Source organism: Mastigoproctus giganteus, chromosome 9 (genome assembly GCF_048544385.1).
Source record: "Mastigoproctus giganteus isolate SK-2022 chromosome 9, ASM4854438v1, whole genome shotgun sequence".
NCBI classification, from domain to species: Eukaryota; Metazoa; Arthropoda; class Arachnida; order Uropygi; family Thelyphonidae; genus Mastigoproctus; species Mastigoproctus giganteus.
In genome coordinates this window covers 58,988,274-59,009,021 of record NC_143583.1, presented here as the reverse complement: position 1 = coordinate 59,009,021, position 20,748 = coordinate 58,988,274, and the positions used below count along the sequence as shown (strand labels likewise).

At 40.9% G+C, this 20,748-nt stretch overlaps 1 protein-coding gene across 2 annotated transcripts in view; it reads left to right on the top strand.

The window, feature by feature from the left end:
- Window positions 1-20,748, top strand: part of LOC150080271 (uncharacterized) — a 338,192-nt gene that overhangs the window by 299,929 nt on the left and 17,515 nt on the right. For both annotated transcript variants that reach the window (XM_090381061.1, XM_090381060.1), the window contains one exon: window positions 6,368-6,469. In XM_090381061.1, the coding sequence (XP_090237187.1) occupies window positions 6,368-6,469 (102 nt within the window). The remainder of the gene's footprint in view (window positions 1-6,367; window positions 6,470-20,748) is intronic.

Genomic DNA, 20,748 nt, shown 5'->3' with positions numbered 1-20,748 from the left:
CCCCCCCCCATCCCTCACCAGATAGACTGATTAGCATTTGGACCCACTGTGGCCCCCGTGCTCATCCAGGCAGACACACCAGGCCATGGCTACTTAGTTGTCATGGGGTACTGCCAACTGGTCAGTAGGGTTTGACCCCTGGCCAGTATGGAGTGCTTCAACATGGGGGATCTCTTTCCCCATGAGCTTTTACTCCTACCATCTGGGGTGGTTGTTCTCTTTTCCTTCCCCCACTCTGGTGGGTCATCCCACTGCCACTCTTGGAGCAGGATTGGCATCTTGTCTTGGGGTCCCCTTCCTGTCTCCCCCCCTTTCAATTAGATGGGTACTTCCACCCTCCATTATTCTACCACTTTACCCACCCCCAACTATTCCTTCCTAAATTTCTTTTCTTTTCTTTTTTCCTGGGCTCTTCCTGCCTTTTGCCTTGGCTACCTCAAGGTTTGCCCTGCCAGTGCTTCACACTCCCTACTGCCTGGCCTGCCTCGTGGCGCTGGACGGAAACAAGAGTTTTCTTTGTGAAAACATAAGCACCTGGGCTAGCTAAGAGGCCGAATGAACAGTATAATCTATACTAACACTACACAAACAAGTACTAACCTACATAAATCTGGCTGGCCTTTACTGAGGTTGTATCATCACATTGCTAGACACAGAATTGAGGGGGGCCCCTTGGAACCATATTACAATTAACACTTCAGTATATCCCAAGCAAACTACAGAGAAAGAGCTGCTCTTCCATTATCGCTATTAATGGCTGATTATCTCTCTCTCTCTCTCTCTCTCTCTCTCTCTCTCTCTCTCTCTCTCTCTCTCTCACCCAATTTCCTGTTGGCTGTTTGCATTTAAATAGTAAAGTGAGATCACCAGTTGTAATTAAAGTAGACTATCGAAATAACGGTACAATTGAGATCGAATGTTTACATACAGCACAAGTGTCTTGCAGTGCCGAAAAAAGAAACGGCAAGTCATGTGATTACTGTATTTGTTTACATTCACCATTTTGAAAGTGAATTCTGCAGATATCACAGATTATACTGCTGTTTTACATTTATTTTAAATTAAAAACCCCTCACTATTGCTCCTAAAGTTAATAAACCTCATACAGGGAAGAAACAACAACAACAACATTAAAGCTTAGTGACAAACGTTATATAATCAAAATTATTATTACATTAGGGTCACCCAGAAATTTAATTCATATATCCATGTGTATTGTGTCTGTAAATTGCAGATGGGTGTTCTCTGGTCAATTTGCTTGTTTTGCTGGATAAAAATAACTTGCTATCTATGCCTGAGATTGACTAACTCAGCCACGGAGTAAAAAAAGCCCATAAAAATTCTTCCCTTCATTAACGGGATTCAAACCGGAGCCTTTTCCACCCAGTGTGGGGAGGATGGTGACGATACCACTGTGCTACCCACCAGACTAAACAATATAATAAAGAAAATAGAATGGGGCATAGGTAGCTGTGTATTAATGACAGAATATAACATTGGATCGTCAACATATTTATTTTTTTATGTGCAGTTAATAAAATTTCTCTATTTCTTATTTAGCCTCATTATTTCTGCATTAAATATATTAAAAATAAAACTTTCTAGATAACAGGAAAGTCAAAACAATGGCACCTTGATGAATCCCATAAGGTACCATTGTTTCTGAAAGTCTACTGTACCTCATTTGCTAGCCCAAACCCTTCAGGAAGCAGGATCGCAGGACAAATCAAATGTTACTATTGCCAACCTCAATTCTCCCAGGGTGTAGGGTAGGGTAGGATAATGCTGGCTCTGTCTAACAGGATGTGATCACCAGACAAAATCACTCCATCATTGCTCCCAATCACCAAGCAGTTAGATTACTAAGTATACTAAATCTCACTGTTGTTAACCACAACCTCTTGGGATATGATGGTGGGATAAGTGAAAGATTTCATTCTGCCACACTAGCCCCCCAAACCCTCCTAGCACAGAATCACATTCCACCAAACCTTTGTGTTGCTTACCTCCATCCTCCTGGGGTAAGATGGGGATAAGCATGTTAGCCCTATATGATTAAACTATGATGGCATGCCATTCAGAGGTGATGGAGGATCATACCTCAAAGGAAAAGCAAGGGCATGAAACTCATGAAAGGGAGCCCCATGCAGTATTCTGCATTGGGTCTGGGTAGAGCAGATCTGAACTACTTGTGCCCTGTCCTGGAGCCAGAGGACCAGAGACTCACCTTGGAATGATGCAGATAAATGATACAACTTGTCCTGTATGATGGTGGGATCATTGGAAGATTTCATTTCACCATTTTAGTTCCTAAACCCCCAAAGGGGTAGTATCATAAGCTAAACTTAACCTTATCACTCCCATCATCCAAAGATGAGATTTTCACTGACCTTATACTCCAAGGCCGTGCTTTATTTGGTATGGGACCTGTATCCTACCACTGATGGTCCTAGGAATCTGCCTGAGGTAGGAATGCTTTCATTTCTAACTAATAGTTGGGCAGAACACTTGTTTTTTTTTTTTTTTTTATGTAGTTGTTGGCGCATAGGCTTCTGTGGCCATAATGCACCTCCCAAGGTTTTTGCAATACTTTGATCCAAGCCCGAGGCGGGAATCGAACCCGCGACCTTTGGGTTGCCAGGCAGGCACTTTATCCACCCAGCTAGCCCGGTCGGCCAGAACACTTGTTCAAGTAGCTCCAACTATATAGAATTAAATGCTAACTCCAGGCAACTATAATAGGACAGCTTGCTGAACTGTGTTGGCATTCAGCAATCCCCATATTGAGTAGGATCAAGTGACCACCTTTCTCATATAATTAACAAATCTCCTCTCTTCTTTCTCCCCATCTTACTATTCCCTTTATCCTCCCTAATTTCTCCTATCTTCAGCTCCTTTCCCACCTGAAAATTTATTTCGAGTTCTGGATGTTTTCTGCCACCTATCTGGTATTGTGGGCCCAGTAGAAACAATTGCAGATGGCATGCCTCCTCCTAGCACAGATGGGTACCAGGGATAAAAATTCCATGCAATTTCTTCCCCTGATAGCAAAGTAGCCAATGAACAACACTCCAATAGAATCCAGCAGAGTGTGCATGCACATGCACGTGTTCACACACACAACTGGCTTAACCTCTGGCTGCTTCACAGGTGCTACAGTGGCAATGAGGGAAACACTGGGTACAGCATTAACATTTGACACGATATATAATTTATAAGTAGAAGTAAACAAGATATTTAAATCTTGCATAGGTTATAAAAGTGCTTCATTATTTCTTTTAGTATACAGTATAACTTTGATATGATGCATGTGTTGGGAGACATTAACTCACATCATAAGTGAAGTGCATTATAGCTGAAAATAAAATTTAAATATTTTTTTTTTTCCCCAATTTTTTAATGTGAATACACAATGACTAAAAGACAACCTATTAAGCAAGCATTTTTATATTAGCAAATCTCATTTTGCCTTTTTAAAAATTTTATTTATTATTTTGCCATCAGTGCTTCTTATACTTAAAATAAAATTTAGAATTGTCAATTTCTTATAACTTCCATATTTTTAGGGAATCCAATTTATAGTATATTGTATAAAAACTGAGCCCCCCCCCCCCCATGGCTGAGTAGTCATAAGTGAGGGTGTAAAAGAGGTAAAAACCTTTCCTGCTCCTGATGGGTATCCCGTCATTTACATTAAGATACTCCTGGAAATCTATTTTCCATAGAAAATAGAATAGTGTAATATGGCTGGATTACATTCTGGATCAGACTATGAGACTTCCCCCCCCCAGAGGTATATTACTTTGGGTTTTAAACAACATGCACGAATTTTACAATATTGCAGTATATCAAGTCATTGGTGGAGAGGAGGGGAGGGAAGGAGTGGTAAGCCAAGGCAGATGATGGCTATGAATGCAAAAGAAAGTGAACATCTGTAGTAATTATTCTTGGGTAACTACAGTTTTCAAAATTTAATCATCTGATTGAAGGAATGAACTGAAAGTTACAGCTGTATGCAGACTGTTTGTTTAAGAAGTAGGGAAAGGGGATGAATGCAGATATTAAAGTTCTGTTATAAACAAAGATCAAAATGGGAACAGCATTGATTCCATTCATTATACATTTATATGAGAACTTTAAAATTACAATTAATCTGAAAATAAAAGTACCGTAAAATCTATACCCCTCCAGCCAGATTCCTGTCACTAATAATTTTTGTCTGTTGGGGTCACATTTATATAATAAACTTAATTTTGCTTCCTGTATAGCATACCTTTGGAATACTTGTCTTAAAAACTGAATCCTAAGAGCTGTCTCTGCTATGTCCTGGGTGCTGACAGAAACTCTCTCCTATATCTCTATAGAGCTTTAATAAGATCGTGCAGGAGCACCTGTCTACAACTCTGCCAGGAAAAGTTCTCTATTATGTCTGAATACCATCCAAAATAGTGCCCTTAGGATAGATGTTGGAGCCTTCAGAACATCTCTGGTTCACAGCCTGTATATTGAGGCAAATGATCCCCCCCCCCCGCATCTCAGGAAAAAATATTTTATTCTTTAATTATACGGCAAAGATTGAAAGTACTCCAGCCCACCCCAGCTGGCAGTATCTGTTTGATCTTCAACACACCCTGTTATATCACAATAAACCTAATGAAAACCACCCCCACAGGGATTTGACAGCAAGAACTCATGATCAGTTGTAAAATTAACTTTAAGAATATATTCCAAGACCCGACTACTCCTGAACCTCCCTGGACTGAATTCATACCTCTCTGCGACAATTTCTTTTTAAGATGAGGAAAATCCTCCCTGACAAATATCAACTTTTAACAGTTACACAAATTGCATTCCTGCGAAAACTCAGAGAAAGTTCATATCTATACCGACGGCTTATGGCTGTTTAGTGCAGCAGCAAACAGTTATGGCTGTTTAGTGCAGCAGCAGTTTCTTCCACTTTTTTAATAGCTGCTTCTCTTTCCACTGAATGCAGTATCTATACTACAGAATTATTTACAATAAAACTGGCTCTAGATAACATAAACAAATACTATATCAAACAATCTCTTATATATATATATACAGACTCCTTAAGTGCAATCACTGCCATTCAATCTGCCTTTTCTCCCTATCATCCCGTTCTTAAATAGATCCTATCTAAATTATTTTACCATCAAACAGCCAACCACAAGGTTACCTTCTGCTGGATTCCTGGTCATGTCGGCATCCCAGATAATGAATGTCGGATGATGATGATGCTAAACATCTAGGCTCTGGATCTTACAGTCAACTGAAAGTTCCCTACACTGAATACAAATCCATTATTAAAAAAATATGTTGGAAACAGTTGACTCACCTCTGGCAAACTCAAATCAATAATAAACTGTTGCAGATAAAAAAAAAGAGCCACAACTGTGGACATCTAGTTTTAGAAGAAGCAGGTGACAAGAAGTGATTCTGACATGGCTCCGCATTGGTCATTCACATGCAACTCATCTGTATTTGCTTTTGGGAGAGATACCTCCTCCTCAATGTTTCTTTTATCAGTTGCACCTAACAATAAAACATTCTCATTGAATGTCCCCAACTTTCATCTGTCCGAAAATCCAGCTTTAGCTCCCTCTCCAACTTGCAGGAACCCTTAACCTTATCACATATTCTTGCGAATGAAACAAATTTCAGGGATCTGTTTAAGTAGTTAAAATGCATAAATTTGTGTAATAGTATTTAATCATAGTAATGTGAAATCAGTGATACTTAAACCATGAACAGGCACAATATGGCCCAAGAGGCCCTTGTGCCAAAACCTCTAATACAACAAGTATACCTCTGAAACTAGACTGAGTCTGATGGTGATCTTGAGTTCATTCTCATGGCAGAAGACTATAGCTTCTCTACACCTGTGTGAGGTGTAGAGTTTGCTCTGAACTCTACACCTGTGTGGGGTGTAGAGTTTGCTTCTGTTAGTGTCTATTACCAAGTTCATGTTTTGCCAGAAATTGCATTTTTTGTCCCTTCCAGATATAATGTGAGACACGATCTCACATTATATCTGGAACCTCAATATGACCGTGTACAGTAAGTATAGCATGTTTTCACTGTATGTACATTATCCATGTACCATTCCACTCAAGCAGCATTAGATTATTGGTTAGTATATGTTAAAATTCACACTGGCGTAATTTTAATATTTAAATTTTAAGGAGGTGATGTATGGCATGTAACAAACTTTTTTTTCTTTTTTTTTTTTTTTTGTTTTCCTACATGATAAGTATTGCAGTGCACTGCACTGCACTGTTCAGGACTCTTATAAGCCTTAATATTTAGTAATATCTTAATGTGTATATTTATATATAATCTTATTTAGGAACTGCTGTATGAAAAACACTTAAATCTTGATGGTAGCAAGCTTGAAACTACAGGATTTACTTACCTCGTTCCAAATATAACCAAAGAAAAAGTTCAGGAAGTAAGTTGATTTTCTCTTTCTTTAAAAACCTCATGAATATTTGTGAACACAGCATTCAAAGAAGTATACTGCATGAAATAAATTAGTACAGTCTGATTTTCTTGCATTGCCACTAATTATGTTGATCAGCTAACCTTGCTACATGAAGAAATACTAAAAACACGCTACTTTGTTTTTACTTATTCTAACTGAAATGATAGATAGTTAATTATCTATAACAATGATTCCCAGTAGGTCATTTGTTAATGGGGGAACTACCACAATATTTGTAAACTAGCTGAGTTACTTCTCACTCAGGGATCTCATTAGAATTCCTTGTTTTAAATAAAATTTATTTCATTTGTATATTTTTATGTTAAAAATACACATTATGATACAAAAAATCTTTTATATTTTCTTATTTATCCACACTTCTTCAATATTTTTGATTTGAAAATTGATTAAATATTCATGGATTTATATAGTTTTTTTTTTTTCTAAAAATAGGTTAAATAGAATATCAGATAGTTTGATATTAGATATATATATAGTTATATATTTATTTTGACAGCATAAACTTGGAAATTCACAAATACTATAAAATATTCTTAAATTGGCATACATTGGTAAATATTTTGTAACTGGTTTTACTGAGGAAAAATTACATTTATTGGATGGATGGGGTATTAGAAAATAATACTTGTTGAAGAGGGGGGAGGGTCATTAACGCTCATTAAAAAGGTTGGAACCACTGATTTATAAAGTGACAATCAGTTGGTCATGTGAAAATAAGAACATTCTGTACCTACATATTTTGAACTTATGTGACAGTTCAATTAGAATAGTTTGTATGCAAAGCAATAGGGAGTAAATAAGCTGTGAGATGTTATATTCCTTTTATGATTTGTCTTAATTAGAAGAGGAAGAATTTCATCAGCATTGAGCTTGCTCAAAAAATAAATAAAATAAATCATGTTATTTAGAATATCTGTAATGTGAAAACAGTTGTTGCTTTAACATATTCAAACAAGGATTTTTTTTTTTTTTTTTTTTTTTATGCTCTTAAAATTTGAATATTGCATGTACAGTAGGGCGGCAGAATATGCATACCTGTTATGTTACCGATTCAGAAATACAAAGTGCAGCAATAAAGTTCCTGGGCTTGTGCTGTTGCAGTTAGGTTTGATAACTTAGAAAATAAATGGAAGTGTTATATTGTAGTTCAAACTTCTTCCAACAGATGGTGGCACAGATTGTCCAGTAACCTGAGAAGTTGCAAGTAATAACCAATTTCATTAGTAGTGCTAATGTTCCATTCCACGATTTTACAGTGAATATCAAATTTTGTCTTCAACTGGAAAAATGTGCAACAGAAACACATCAAATGTTAAGAAAGCAAGTTTGTACAGTATCAGCTAAATAAAACAAACAAAAAAAAAAACCACTTCCCGTTCGCTGATCCATTTGCTCCGAACATTTGTCCAGTTCTTCCATATATTTATTTAAGCTATCAACTTCCACAATGACAGATGGAAGTTTGTTCCAGCAATCAACCACTTCCTGGCTAAAGGAAAATTTTTGCCCATCTATTCTACAACTGTCTTTCATCAATTTGAATTTATGCCCACTCAGGTGCAGAATCTAAAGAAGAGGAAGAATTCCATCAGCATTGAGCTTACTCAAAACATTCAAAGCCTTATACACTTCGTGGCATCCCTTTGTTCCCCTCACCAATCTTGTTGCCCTTCTCTGTACCCAATCCAGCAGCTCTATATTCCTAAAATGAGGCCTCCAGACCTATATGCAGCACTCAAGGTGTGGCCTGACCATTGCCTTATACAAAGGGATAATCTGGCGCACTATGGCCATAGATGCTGATGCACCAAATAAATCCCCAACCAACCAAAAAACAAAGGGATAATCACATCCTCATCCCTGCCAGCAAAGTTCCAGTATATCATTGACAAGACCACATGAGCCGCTCTGTCTGCACTGCTCTGAAAAGTTCATATCTGATGGCACAGTTACCCCCAGGTCCTTTTCATTCTCCAGTACTCTGAGTGTAATACCACCCAGTTGGTACATTACCCTGAGATTACTGCTATCCATAATGCAGTACTTTGCATTTGTCAATGTTAAACTTCAGTTGTCATCTCTCAGCCCATCTGCCAAACTTTTCTAGATCCTGTTGCAGCCGGTTACTGTCATTAACACCCCATCCAACCTTTGTATTATCTGCAAACTTGAACATTCAGCCTGTTATACCTTCATTAATATCATTGATAAACATAGAAAACAGCAATGGTCACAACACTGAACCCTGGGAAACTCCACTAATAACATTAGTCCACAAAGAGCAGTGTCCATTGATTCCTCTCTGTCTGTCGTATCCCATTCAACCATCCTTTTGTCCATAGAAGCAACTTTCACTTAATGTCATACTGCTCCAATTTGTACAGCAGCCTTCTGTGTGCAACAGTATCAAAAGCTTTCCTGAAATCCAAGTATATGATATCAAAATTATTTTTTGCATCTAGTTCCTTTTGACCACATTGTAGTATCCAGTCAAGTTGGTCAGGAAAGATTTCCCCTTCAAAAACCCACGCTGTGTCTAAACTATAGCTCCAGGCTTCTGTAGATGATCCTGCATTGCTTCTTTAACCAGTGACTTCATTACTTGTCAGGGAAAAGAAGTTAAACTAACAGGTGTATAATTACTTGCATCACCCTTTGATCCTCTTGTGAATTGGGGATACATTTCCACATCTCCAGTCTGTAGGGCCTGGAGATTCTGAATTCAAGGATGCTCTCATAATTATGGCTAAGATTTTGCTTACTTCTTTGCTGTCTTCCTTAATATAACTGGATAGATCCAATCCACCCTGGGTGCCTTTCCTATGTTTACCTTCAACAATTTCTCCTCTACTTTCCTCTCAGTTATTACAGTCATTTAGCTCCCTATTACAGTTGGACAAACTTCTGGCCTAAAATTTTCTACAGAATTCCTCATGTGTAAGTTTAGATGCAAAATGCTCATTGTTTGTCAGCTTTCTGAGGAGGATCATCAACAGTCGAACCATCAATATCAAGCATACTGATATAATTCAACCCCTTCCTTCTAGAATTTACCTCTCAACGTGGGCACCTGTACGTGGTGAGGGGACCTCCCAGTGATGCTGCTGGTTTTCCAGATTAGCATCACTGGAATCTAACGCCCATACCTTGGTTCCAGGGTTACATCTTTGGAATCCGGCGTGTGCAGCCGTGCGCCGCGACCCGTGGAAGCGGAAAGGGGGATCCTGGTGGTTGAGGGGCCCAGCCTTAATACACCACTTTGGCCCCTGCTTCGACAAGACGGGCGGTCCCGGACCGGCTCGACTGGGATCAATCGGCGGGTGGTTTTATACTGCTAGGGTCAACTGCGTTCCAATAAGTCTCCCTCCCTTTGGTCCTGGGACGGGATAAAGACTTATTGGTAACGTGGGTATGGTGTTCTAAGCGAACTCGGCGTCCCATTCGTGTACGCAGTACCTGCTAGTTCACGAGTGGGCGCCCCCTCGTAGGGCTCCGTGGTGGGTGAGGTACTTAGGCATCAGACATTTTTTCTTTACTCCTATGAGTAATTTAAATCCCTCTTTTTCTGGGGCCCCAACAAGGCCCCTACCTAATCGATCGTCGGAAGAAAGTGAGAGCAATTCTGCTAAAAGAGCCAGAACTGAGGAGAAAACACCATCTGTGACACCGCTTTTCCTCATTCTCCATTCCACCGGAGAGCAGTCAATAGGGAAAATGTCACCTTTCTTTATCCAGAAAGGATTAGAAGGGATGGCAGGTTCACCCAAATCCGTAAAACGGCTGCGTTCTGGAGATATTCTTATTGAAGCATCGACTATAAATCAAGCAGAAAAAATTTTGAAAGCCACATCTATAGGGGGAATACCCATTATTGTAACCCCTCACAAAACTTTGAACTCTTCACGAGGTGTCATATCAGAGTGGGATCTCCTTCACGTTTCTGAAGAAGAGATCTGCTCTGAATTAAAAGAACAAGGAGTAACAGCTGTCAAGCGAATATCCATGCGTAAGGATGGGAATCTTGTCCCTACCCGAGTTCTCATCCTAACATTCAACACCCCAAGGCCTCCAAGTTCCATCAAGGCAGGGTACTTAAACTGCCCAGTGAGGATTTACGTTCCAAACCCACTGAGGTGTTTTAAATGTCAAAAGTACGGCCACTCACAAACAGCTTGTCGTGGTAACCCTGCCTGTGCTCGATGTGGTGCTAAAGATCACGAGAGCAAGGAATGTATAGCTCCTAAGCCTAACTGTGTTAACTGCCAAGGAGAGCACCCTGCATACTCTCGAGCATGCCAGTGGTGGAAGGACGAAAAGGAGATACAAAAGTTAAAAACGGAGCTTAACATCTCCTACCCAGAGGCTAGAAAACGCATACAACCAATAAATAGCGGGAAGCCTTCATATGCTCAGAAGGTTTCTGCGAAGTGCACTATCGGTACACAAACAGATATGACTATACCACCAAGAGAGTCATTCACGCCGATTGCACGCTATTTATTGAGTTCACAAAAGCCCACCACAAAAACACAATCAGCTGCTACTCCAATATCCGTACCTCCTAGTGCTCCACCACTACCAAAACCAAGTGGTAAAAAAGAGCAAAAACGTTCGGAAGAGTCACCTGTAATACCAGAAACAATGGATGTAGAGAACAAGGAGGTACAGGATGAATCAGTCTTGGAACTCTTTGCGGAGGAAGAAATGGACACGAGACAGCGTCCATTCTTCCCCAAAAAAGATAAAGCCAAGACTGATAAAAGTAAGCCCTCAGCACCTCGGAAGCCGCCTGATGGACCCACCAAGCCAAAATAATGGCTAAATTCCTACAATGGAATTGTCGTGGATTCCGGCGAAATACTGATGACATCAAGGCCCTCCTGCAAAAGCACGAGCCAGTTTGCTTTTGCTTGCAGGAGACTTATCTAAAGGCAAATGATGATCCCACCATGCATAACATCACAATCTTTCGTAAGGATAGAATTGCGGATGGTCCTACTCATGGAGGAGTGGCTATCCTTGTGGGTAATCAGACCCCAGTTCAGCCCTTGCTAATTACAACCAGCATAGAGGCTGTTGCAATTCGCCTTACAGTGGGATTTTTATTAACGGTCTGCTCTATTTATTTGCCACCTGGGACTGACATCTCCCAGGAAGACCTTGATGATCTTTTAACGCAGTTGCCTCCCCCTTTCTTACTTCTCGGGGATTTTAATGGACATAACACCCTGTGGGGTAGTGCTAATATTAATGGAAGGGGACGAGTCATAGAGCATATGCTCAATGACAATGACCTTTCCCTTCTAAATATTGGAACAAACACCTTCTTCCACATGCCTACCCGTACCTTTTCTGCCATTGATCTTTCTATCTGCTCCCCTTCTCTACTCCCTTCACTCACTTGGGAAGTGGAAGAGAATCCATACGGAAGTGATCACTTCCCTGTGATAACCTTGTTACAAAGTGGGAGACCTTGTCTTCCCTTCAGGTTACCACGGTGGAAGATTGATCAGGCTGACTGGTCTGCCTTCCAACATCAGGCAAATTTTGACCTCAGTACAGTCAGTCAGGAGCCTATCAATGATGCAGTAACGTACGTCACAGAAACTATCGTCCAAGCAGCTGCGAATACTGTTCCAAAAACATCTGCCCGGTTTCCACCATTTCCCAAACCTTGGTGGAATTCACAATGCACAGTAGCAAAAAAGGCTCAAAATAAAGCGTGGGGGATATTCCGCAGATATCCTACCACGAACAACCTTATAGTCTTTAAACGCGCACGAGCCAAAGCACGTTACATCCGCCGTCAGAGTCAAAAGGAATCGTGGATCCGTTTTACATCATCAATTACTCAGTCCACTAGTACTAAGGTGGTCTGGGATAAAATTCGGAAAATGAAGGGGAAATACACGGCACATCCCTCATCGGTCCTTGATTATAATGGATGTACTATTGCAGTCTCTACTGCAATAGCCAATGCTCTTGGGGAAACATTTTCTAACATCTCTGCAACATCATCTTACTCCCCAGAGTTTCTGGTCACAAAGCGCAAAACTGAAAAACAGGCCCTTAAATTCACATCGAAGGGTTCCCACCCATACAATGGGCCATTTAATATCCATGAGCTGAAAACAGCATTCGCCCGTACAAAGGCTACCGCTGTTGGACCAGACAACATCCATTATGAAATGATCAAACATCTTTCATCAGAATCCATGGACCGTTTGCTCTTTCTGTACAACAGAATCTTCCTTGAAGAGCACTTTCCGGATACCTGGCGCAAGGCAACTATCCTTGCTTTTGCTAAGCCAGGAAAGGATCCTAAATGTCCAAAAAACTATCGTCTTATTGCTCTGACCAGCTGTCTGTGCAAAATATTGGAGAGAATGGTCAATGCTCGTCTCTTATGGTATTTAGAATCGAACGACCTTCTCTCCCGCTTTCAGTGCGGCTTCCGAAGAAACAGGTCCACACTGGACCACTTAATTAGACTGGAAACATCTATCCGAGATGCTTTCCTAAAAAGAGAACATTTGGTGTCCATCTTCTTTGACATGGAAAAAGCGTACGACACAACTTGGAGATTTGGTATTTTAAAAGACCTTTACAACCTCGGTCTAAGAGGTCACCTTCCCATTTTCATTAAAAATTTTTTATCCTCTCGTTATTTCCAAGTTCGTGTAGGATCCTCCCTTTCGCGGCCTTTTTGCCAAGAGGAGGGGGTACCACAAGGATCTGTCTTAAGTGTTACGCTTTTTGCCATCAAAATAAATTCTATTTCTGAACAACTTCCTCCAACTATAAACAGTGCACTCTATGTCGATGACTTCAGCATATTCTCTCAATCATGCAATATGAGGGTTATTGAGAGACAACTGCAACAAACTATTGACCGTCTTAACTCCTGGGCCACGGCCAATGGTTTCAGTTTCTCAGCGGAGAAGACCGTTTGCGTACATTTTTGTCGCAAACGTAACCTCCACCCTGAGCCTGAATTACGACTTGGACAAAGCACCATTCCAGTTGTATTAGAGGCGAAATTCCTGGGACTCATTTTTGACAAAAAGCTGACATTTGTCCAACACATTCGTCAGCTACGTACAAAGTGCACGAGAGGGCTTAACATTCTCCGGTCTCTCTCTTCTACCTCTTGGGGTGCAGACCGATGCACTCTACTACGTCTGTACCGTGCACTTGTACGCTCAAAATTAGATTATGGGTCTCAGGTATATGCATCTGCCAGAAATAGCGCTGTTCGTTGGCTTGACCCCGTCCATCACCAAGCCATTCGTATTGCTACTGGTGCATTCAGAACATCCCCTGTCCAAAGTCTGTATGTCGAAGCAAATGAACCATCCTTGTTGCTTCGACGAATGCAGTTGTCTCTACAATATGCCTTCAAGCTGAAGTCCCTGCCAGACCATCCCACGTGGACATCGGTTTTCGAGCCACGATGGGAAAATCTTTATAACACACGACGGACCGCCAATCGCCCATTCGGCATTCGTGTTCAAGAGCTACTCAATGAGCTTAACATCTCGGTAGACAAGGTTGCTCGATCACCAAAGGAGCCCCTTCCACCCTGGCATGCACAAACACCAGCATGTGACTTCTCGCTCAAGATTGCGAAGAAGTCTAATACTCCAGCTTCTGTCTACCTTCAGCTCTATTCACAACACCGTGCAGAACATTCTGACTTCTTGCCAGTTTACACAGACGGCTCGAAGTCAGAATCGTATGTGGGATCTGCTGCTGTTTTTCCAAATGATACCATATCAGAACAGATACCCCTGGACTGCAGCATTTACACTGCAGAGCTGCATGGTATAGAGTTAGCTCTAGATCACATAAGAAAACACCATTACCAACGGTGTATTATATATGCCGATTCAATGAGTGCACTACAGGCTTTAACAGCGATGTCACATACTAATCATCCAACCCTGTCCCGAATTCAGCAGATAATATACAACCTCTATGTAAGTGGATTCGATATCCGCTTCTGCTGGATCCCCAGTCACATCGGGATTAGAGGAAATGATTTGGCTGACATTGCAGCCAAATCGACACCACTGACGGTTAATCCTGGCCTGTTAGTCCCCTATACAGACTACAGGCAAGTGATCCGTCGTAACCTACAATCTCAGTGGCAAGATTCGTGGCATCGCCTGGTTATTACAAATAAACTATGTCGAATTAAGCCTGTGATCCATCCTTGGCGGTCCAGCTTACGCAGGGATCGCAAAGAGGAAGTTGTTCTTGCTCGGCTCCGCATAGGACATTGTCATTTGACACACTCCTTTCTGCTGAGGGCTGATGACCCTCCTATGTGCGAGCAATGCGACACCATCTTATCTGTTCAACATATTTTATGTGACTGTACTAGTTTTAGAAATGCTCGTTTTATCGCTTTTAACCATCTGACTGAGCCGTATACACTCAGTCAGATTTTATCTGACAATGACCATGTGTCTTCTATTTTTAGCTTTCTAAAATCAGTAAACCTCTTTACGCACATTTAAAAAAATCTACCTTATTATTGTTACTTGTTTACTGATATTTATCTTTTACAGTTTATACTTGGTTTTTATATTTTGACTTAGTGACCTAATTCATTAGGTCACTGAACGTTTTTTACTTTTTTATGACAAGGTTTTGGCGCATTATAGCCTTAGTTGCTGATGCGCCAATAAAACCCAACCAACCAACCAACCAATCTAGAATTTACATAAGTAAAGAGGTCTTTGCATCCTTTGCCAATGATTTCTCGTAATCTGCCTTTGCCTATCTAACCTCCTTTTTGACATGATTGCAGACTAGTTTATATTTACCATAGGCTTCTGTGTTGCCTGATAATTTACAAGCATCCCATATATTTTTCTTCTCTGCAATGAGTCTCCTTAGTTCATCTGACATCCATTTAGGCCTAAACCCTGAACAATATTTCTTAGTTGGTATGAAAAGCCTACTAGCTTCCAAGATTAATTCCTTGAATGCTTCCTATTTAGAATTTGCTGTTGGTAACATCATCAGTTGGTCCCACAGTAGAGAATTTACAAATTGAGACCACCATAGTCCCCTTTACGAAAGCAAAACTTCTTCTCTTTACCCCTGATGATAGTTACATCTTTAATTAAATCCCACATCTGTACACTATGATCACTGCCACCTAGTGGTTCCTTTATCTGCAGATTTTTAATGCATGAATAATCACTGCTGATAATCAAATAGAGAGTTTTACTCCCTTGAATTGCCTATTGCACATGCTGCTGTAGAAAACAGTCATCCAGTAAATTCACAAACGTTTTGTTAATGTGCCATTGACGAACCCAAAAGTTCCACTTTACTGGCCTGCACTATTTCTCCGTACAGCTGTTCATTGTACTCGTTAGAGTCATTAGGCCTATCACACACTTCTACTCTCATTTTTTGCTATCCCAGTGCTTATATCAAACTAAATTGACTCAACATTGCACTGGCATGTTTCCTAACTAACAGCATAACTTCTCCTTCCTTCCTATCCTGTCTGTCTTTCCTGTACACATTTTACTCCACAATTTCAAATTCTGCATTCCTTATATCCTTGTGGCACCATGTCTCTGATATCCCAACAATATCTGTCTTTGGTATGTTGACTAGCACTTCAAATTCATCAGATTTATTTACTGTACTCCTAGCATTGTTGTACATGCAAGTATTCATGCATGTGTTCTTTCTCTTAGTTACTCAGGCACTGCCCATGTATATACTTCCATGATAACTCCCAGCAGTTCTAGAACTCCCTAGCAGTTTGCTTCCCAGGCTGCTGCTCAATCCAAATAGAAGCAGTGCAAGAAACACTTTCGCCTCTGCCTGTGGCCATTGCAAAAGCTTGCGTTGCTTACTGTACAATGTTTCAGCTGCTCACTTAGCTTCGGGGCGTGTTGTCAATAATCTTTCGAAATTGATAATTGCGAAGCAAAAATCCTACCTATGCCAAGAATGCAAAATGCCTGTAAATCAGAAAGTACCATTAAATAAAAGGTCGAAATTGAAGAAAAAGGTAACTGAACCTAATAATTCCACAAATACAGACAAGCCGAAGTCACAGTCAAGAGCCAACGAAGAAAACAGTAGTGTCATGCCTGCTACCTTATGCAACTTAGAGGACCACGCAGCTGTCAGTGAGAATGAAATTCCATGTGAGGTGCTAACAGGCTAAGTATTGCACCGCACGATCAGGTCAGAAAACAGATGCTCCGATACGGGAGAAAACACTCGGAGAGCTTGAGATTCTGAAAATAGCCTGCCAAAGCAGTTCACCTGTCACTGAACAGTCTAAGAGTGGTAGGCACTCTGTAGAGTCTGAGAAGAACAGCCCTACACAATTTCCTACTAATGAAGCATCAGAAAGAAACCCCTCCACCCAACCAGTCATTTCCAGCGAACATGCTCAAATCAATCATTCATCCCACACAGGAAATTAGCATTAGCATTAGTAGAGGCATTTGATGCAAGAAAGCAAGCTTATGCAGCATCAGCCAAAAAAAAAAAAAAAAAAACCCACTTCCACTTCACCCCTCTGTTCGTTCAAAATACCTGTCCAGCTGAGCCTTAAACTTATTTAGGCTATCAACCTCCACCACAAGGGATGGAAGTCTGTTCCACCAACCAACCACCCGCTGGCTAAAGGCAAATTTCCGCACGTCTATCCTACATCTGTCTTTCCTCAATTTGAATTTATGCCCTCTCAGGTGATTTTTCTGAGCTAGAGGAAGAATCCCATCAGCATTGAGCATGCTTAAACCATTCAAGGCTTTATACACCTCTATCAGATCACCTCGCTGGTGCCTAGTCTACAGACACTGTAATTTGCAAAACTTAAGCCTTTCTTCGTAAGAGCACCCCTTTGTTCCATTCACTAATCTTGTTGCCCTTCTCTGTACTTGTTCCAGCAGCTCTACATCCTTCTTGAAATGAGGCCTCCAGACCTGTATACAGTACTCTAGGTGTGGCCTGACCATCGCCTTATACAATGGAATAATCACCTCCTTATCCCTGCTGGAAAAATTCCTGTATATCATTGACAATACTCCATGAGCTACTCTTGCAGCCCGTCTGCACTGCTCAGAGAATTACCTACCAGGATCCTCCTCCTCACAACTTTAGTAGGTCTCCTCAAGGGCACAATCTTGAAGATATGGTGGAACTGATGAAAAAGAATCTGGCCAAACTTCTGAGCGATAGTTATAAACTCAAAATTCAGAATGCGGAAATTAGAGATGAGCTACTTTTGCTCGGAAAACAAATTAAGGATCTGACATTTCTGGTCATGGACTTAGTTAACATAACAGAGCTCTCTAAACTGGTTGATGCCTCATTAGCATTAGCATTAGTAGAGGCATTTGATGCAAGGAAGCAAGCTTATGCAGCATCAGCCAAAAAAAAAAAAAAAAAAACCACCTCCACTTCACCCCTCTGTTCGTTCAAAATACCTGTCCAGCTGAGCCTTAAACTTATTTAGGCTATCAACCTCCACCACAAGGGACGGAAGTCCGTTCCACCAACCAACCACCCGCTGGCTAAAGGCAAATTTTCGCATGTCTATCCTACATCTGTCTTTCCTCAATTTGAATTTATGCCCTCTCAGGTGATTTTTCTGAGCTAGAGGAAGAATCCCATCAGCATTGAGCATGCTTAAACCATTCAAGGCTTTATACACCTCTATCAGATCACCTCGCTGGTGCCTAGTCTCCAGACACTGTAATTTGCAAAACTTAAGCCTTTCTTCGTAAGAGCACCCCTTTGTTCCATTCACTAATCTTGTTGCCCTTCTCTGTACTCGTTCCAGCAGCTCTACATCCTTCTTGAAATGAGGCCTCCAGACCTGTATACAGTACTCTAGGTGTGGCCTGACCATCGCCTTATACAACGGAATAATCACCTCCTTATCCCTGCTGGAAAAATTCCTGTATATCATTGACAATACTCCATGAGCTACTCTTGCAGCCCATCTGCACTGCTCAGAGAACTTCATATCTGCCTGCACAACCACCCCCAAGTCCCTTTCATTCTCTACCACTGTCAGTGTAGTACCACAGAGTTGATACGTTGCTCTGGGGTTGCTGTTTCCCATGTGTAGTACTTTACATTTGTCAATGTTAAACTTCATTTGCCACCTCTCAGCCCATCTGCTCAACCTTTCCAGATCCTGTTGCAGCAACATAGTGTCAGTAGTGTCCTTGACAACCCTGCCAACCTTTGTATCGTCTGCAAACTTGGACATTAAGCCCGATATACCATCATCAATATCATTTATAAATACAGAAAACAATAATGGACCCAACACTGAGCCCTGAGGGACTCCACTAATAACATCAGTCCACGATGAGCAGTATCCATTGATTACCACTCTCTGTCTTCTCCCCCTCAACCACCCCTTTATCCATAGCAGCAATTTGCCTCCAATGTCACACTGCTCCAATTTGTGTAGCAGTCTTCCATGTGCAACAGTATCAAAAGCCTTTCTAAGATCCAAGTATATAATATCAAAGTTATTCCCTGCATCCAGTTCTTTTGTGACTGCATCATAGTATCCAATCAAGTTGATCAGGCAAGACTTCCCCTTAACAAAACCATGCTGTGTCTGAGCTATAACTGAAGTCTTGTCTAAATGATCCTGCAGTGCTTCTTTAACCAGTGCCTCCATTAATTTTCCTGGAACAGAAGTTAAGCTCACAGGTCTATAATTACTTGTGTCAGCCTTTGATCCTCCTTTGTGAATTGGGGTCACACTTGCACATTTCCAGTCTATGGGTACCTCCCCTGAGTCCAAGGAAGCTCTCATAATTATGGCTAAGGGTTTGCTTACTTCCTTTGCTGCCTCCTTTAATATAACTGGATAGATCCCATCCACCCCGGGTGCCTTTCTTGTGTTTATCTTCAACAGTTTCTCCTCCACTTTACTCCCAGTTATTTCAAGATTCTGTAGCTTACTGCTAGAGTTGAATACACCTCTGGCATTCCCCTCGCTGAATAACTCCTCATGTGTGAATGTCGATGCAAAATATTCATTTAGTTTGTTAGCTACCTGAGCAGGATCATCAACACTTGACCCATCAATATCAAGTGGACCAATCTGATTCATCCCCTTCCTTCTAGAGTTTACATAAGTAAAGAACTCTTTGCTGTTTTTCTTTGCATCCCTTGCCAAGGATTTCTCGTAATCTGCCTTCGCCTGCCTAACCTCCTTGGTTACTTGGTTGCATATCAACTTGTATCTATCATAGGCTTCTGTGTCATGTGTTAATTTGTATGTATCCCATGCATTTTTCTTCTCTGCCATATGCCTCATTAGTTCATCTGACATCCATTTTGGCCTAAACCTTGAACAATATTTCTTAGTTGGTATGTAAAGCCTAGTAGCTTCCAAGATAAGTTCTTTGAATGCTTCCCATTTTGAATTTGCTGTTGGTAACATCATCAGTTGGTCCCACTGTATAGAATTTAAATACTGTCTCAGTCCATCGTAGTCGCCTTTACGGAAGCAATAACCCTTCCCTTTACCCCTAATGGTAGTTACCTCTTTGAGTAAATCCCACTTCAGCACACTGTGATCACTGCCACCTAGTGGTTCATTTATCTGCAGATTCTTAATGCATGAAGAATCACTGCTGATAATCAAATCAAGAGTATTACTCCCTCTAGTTGCCTCCCGAACATGCTGATGTAGAAAACAATCATCCAATAAATCCACAAAAGCCCTGCTAGTGTGTGAGTAACCAGCCCCCAAATTCCAGTCAATATCTGGGAAATTAAAATCTCCCATTATAAGACACTCTGATTTACTGGCCCACTCTATTTCCCTGTACAGTTCCTTATTATACTCATCAGAGTCATTAGGCCTATAGCACACTCCTACTCTCAATTTTGATCTCCCAATGTTTATGTCACACCAAACTGACTCCACACTGCACTGTCCAGCGATGTCGACTGGCTTCACTTCCTTGGTTTTTATGTGTTTCTTAACTAATAGCATAACCCCTCCCCCCTTCCTATCCTGTCTATCCTTTCTGTAGACGTTGTACTCCCCAAATTGGAGTTCTGCATCCCTTATATCTGTGTGACACCACGTCTCTGATATCCCAACAATATCTGCCTTCGATGTTTTGAGCAATACCTCAAATTCATCAAATTTATTTACTAAACTCCTAGCATTGGTGTACATGCAAGTATACCTGCACCTG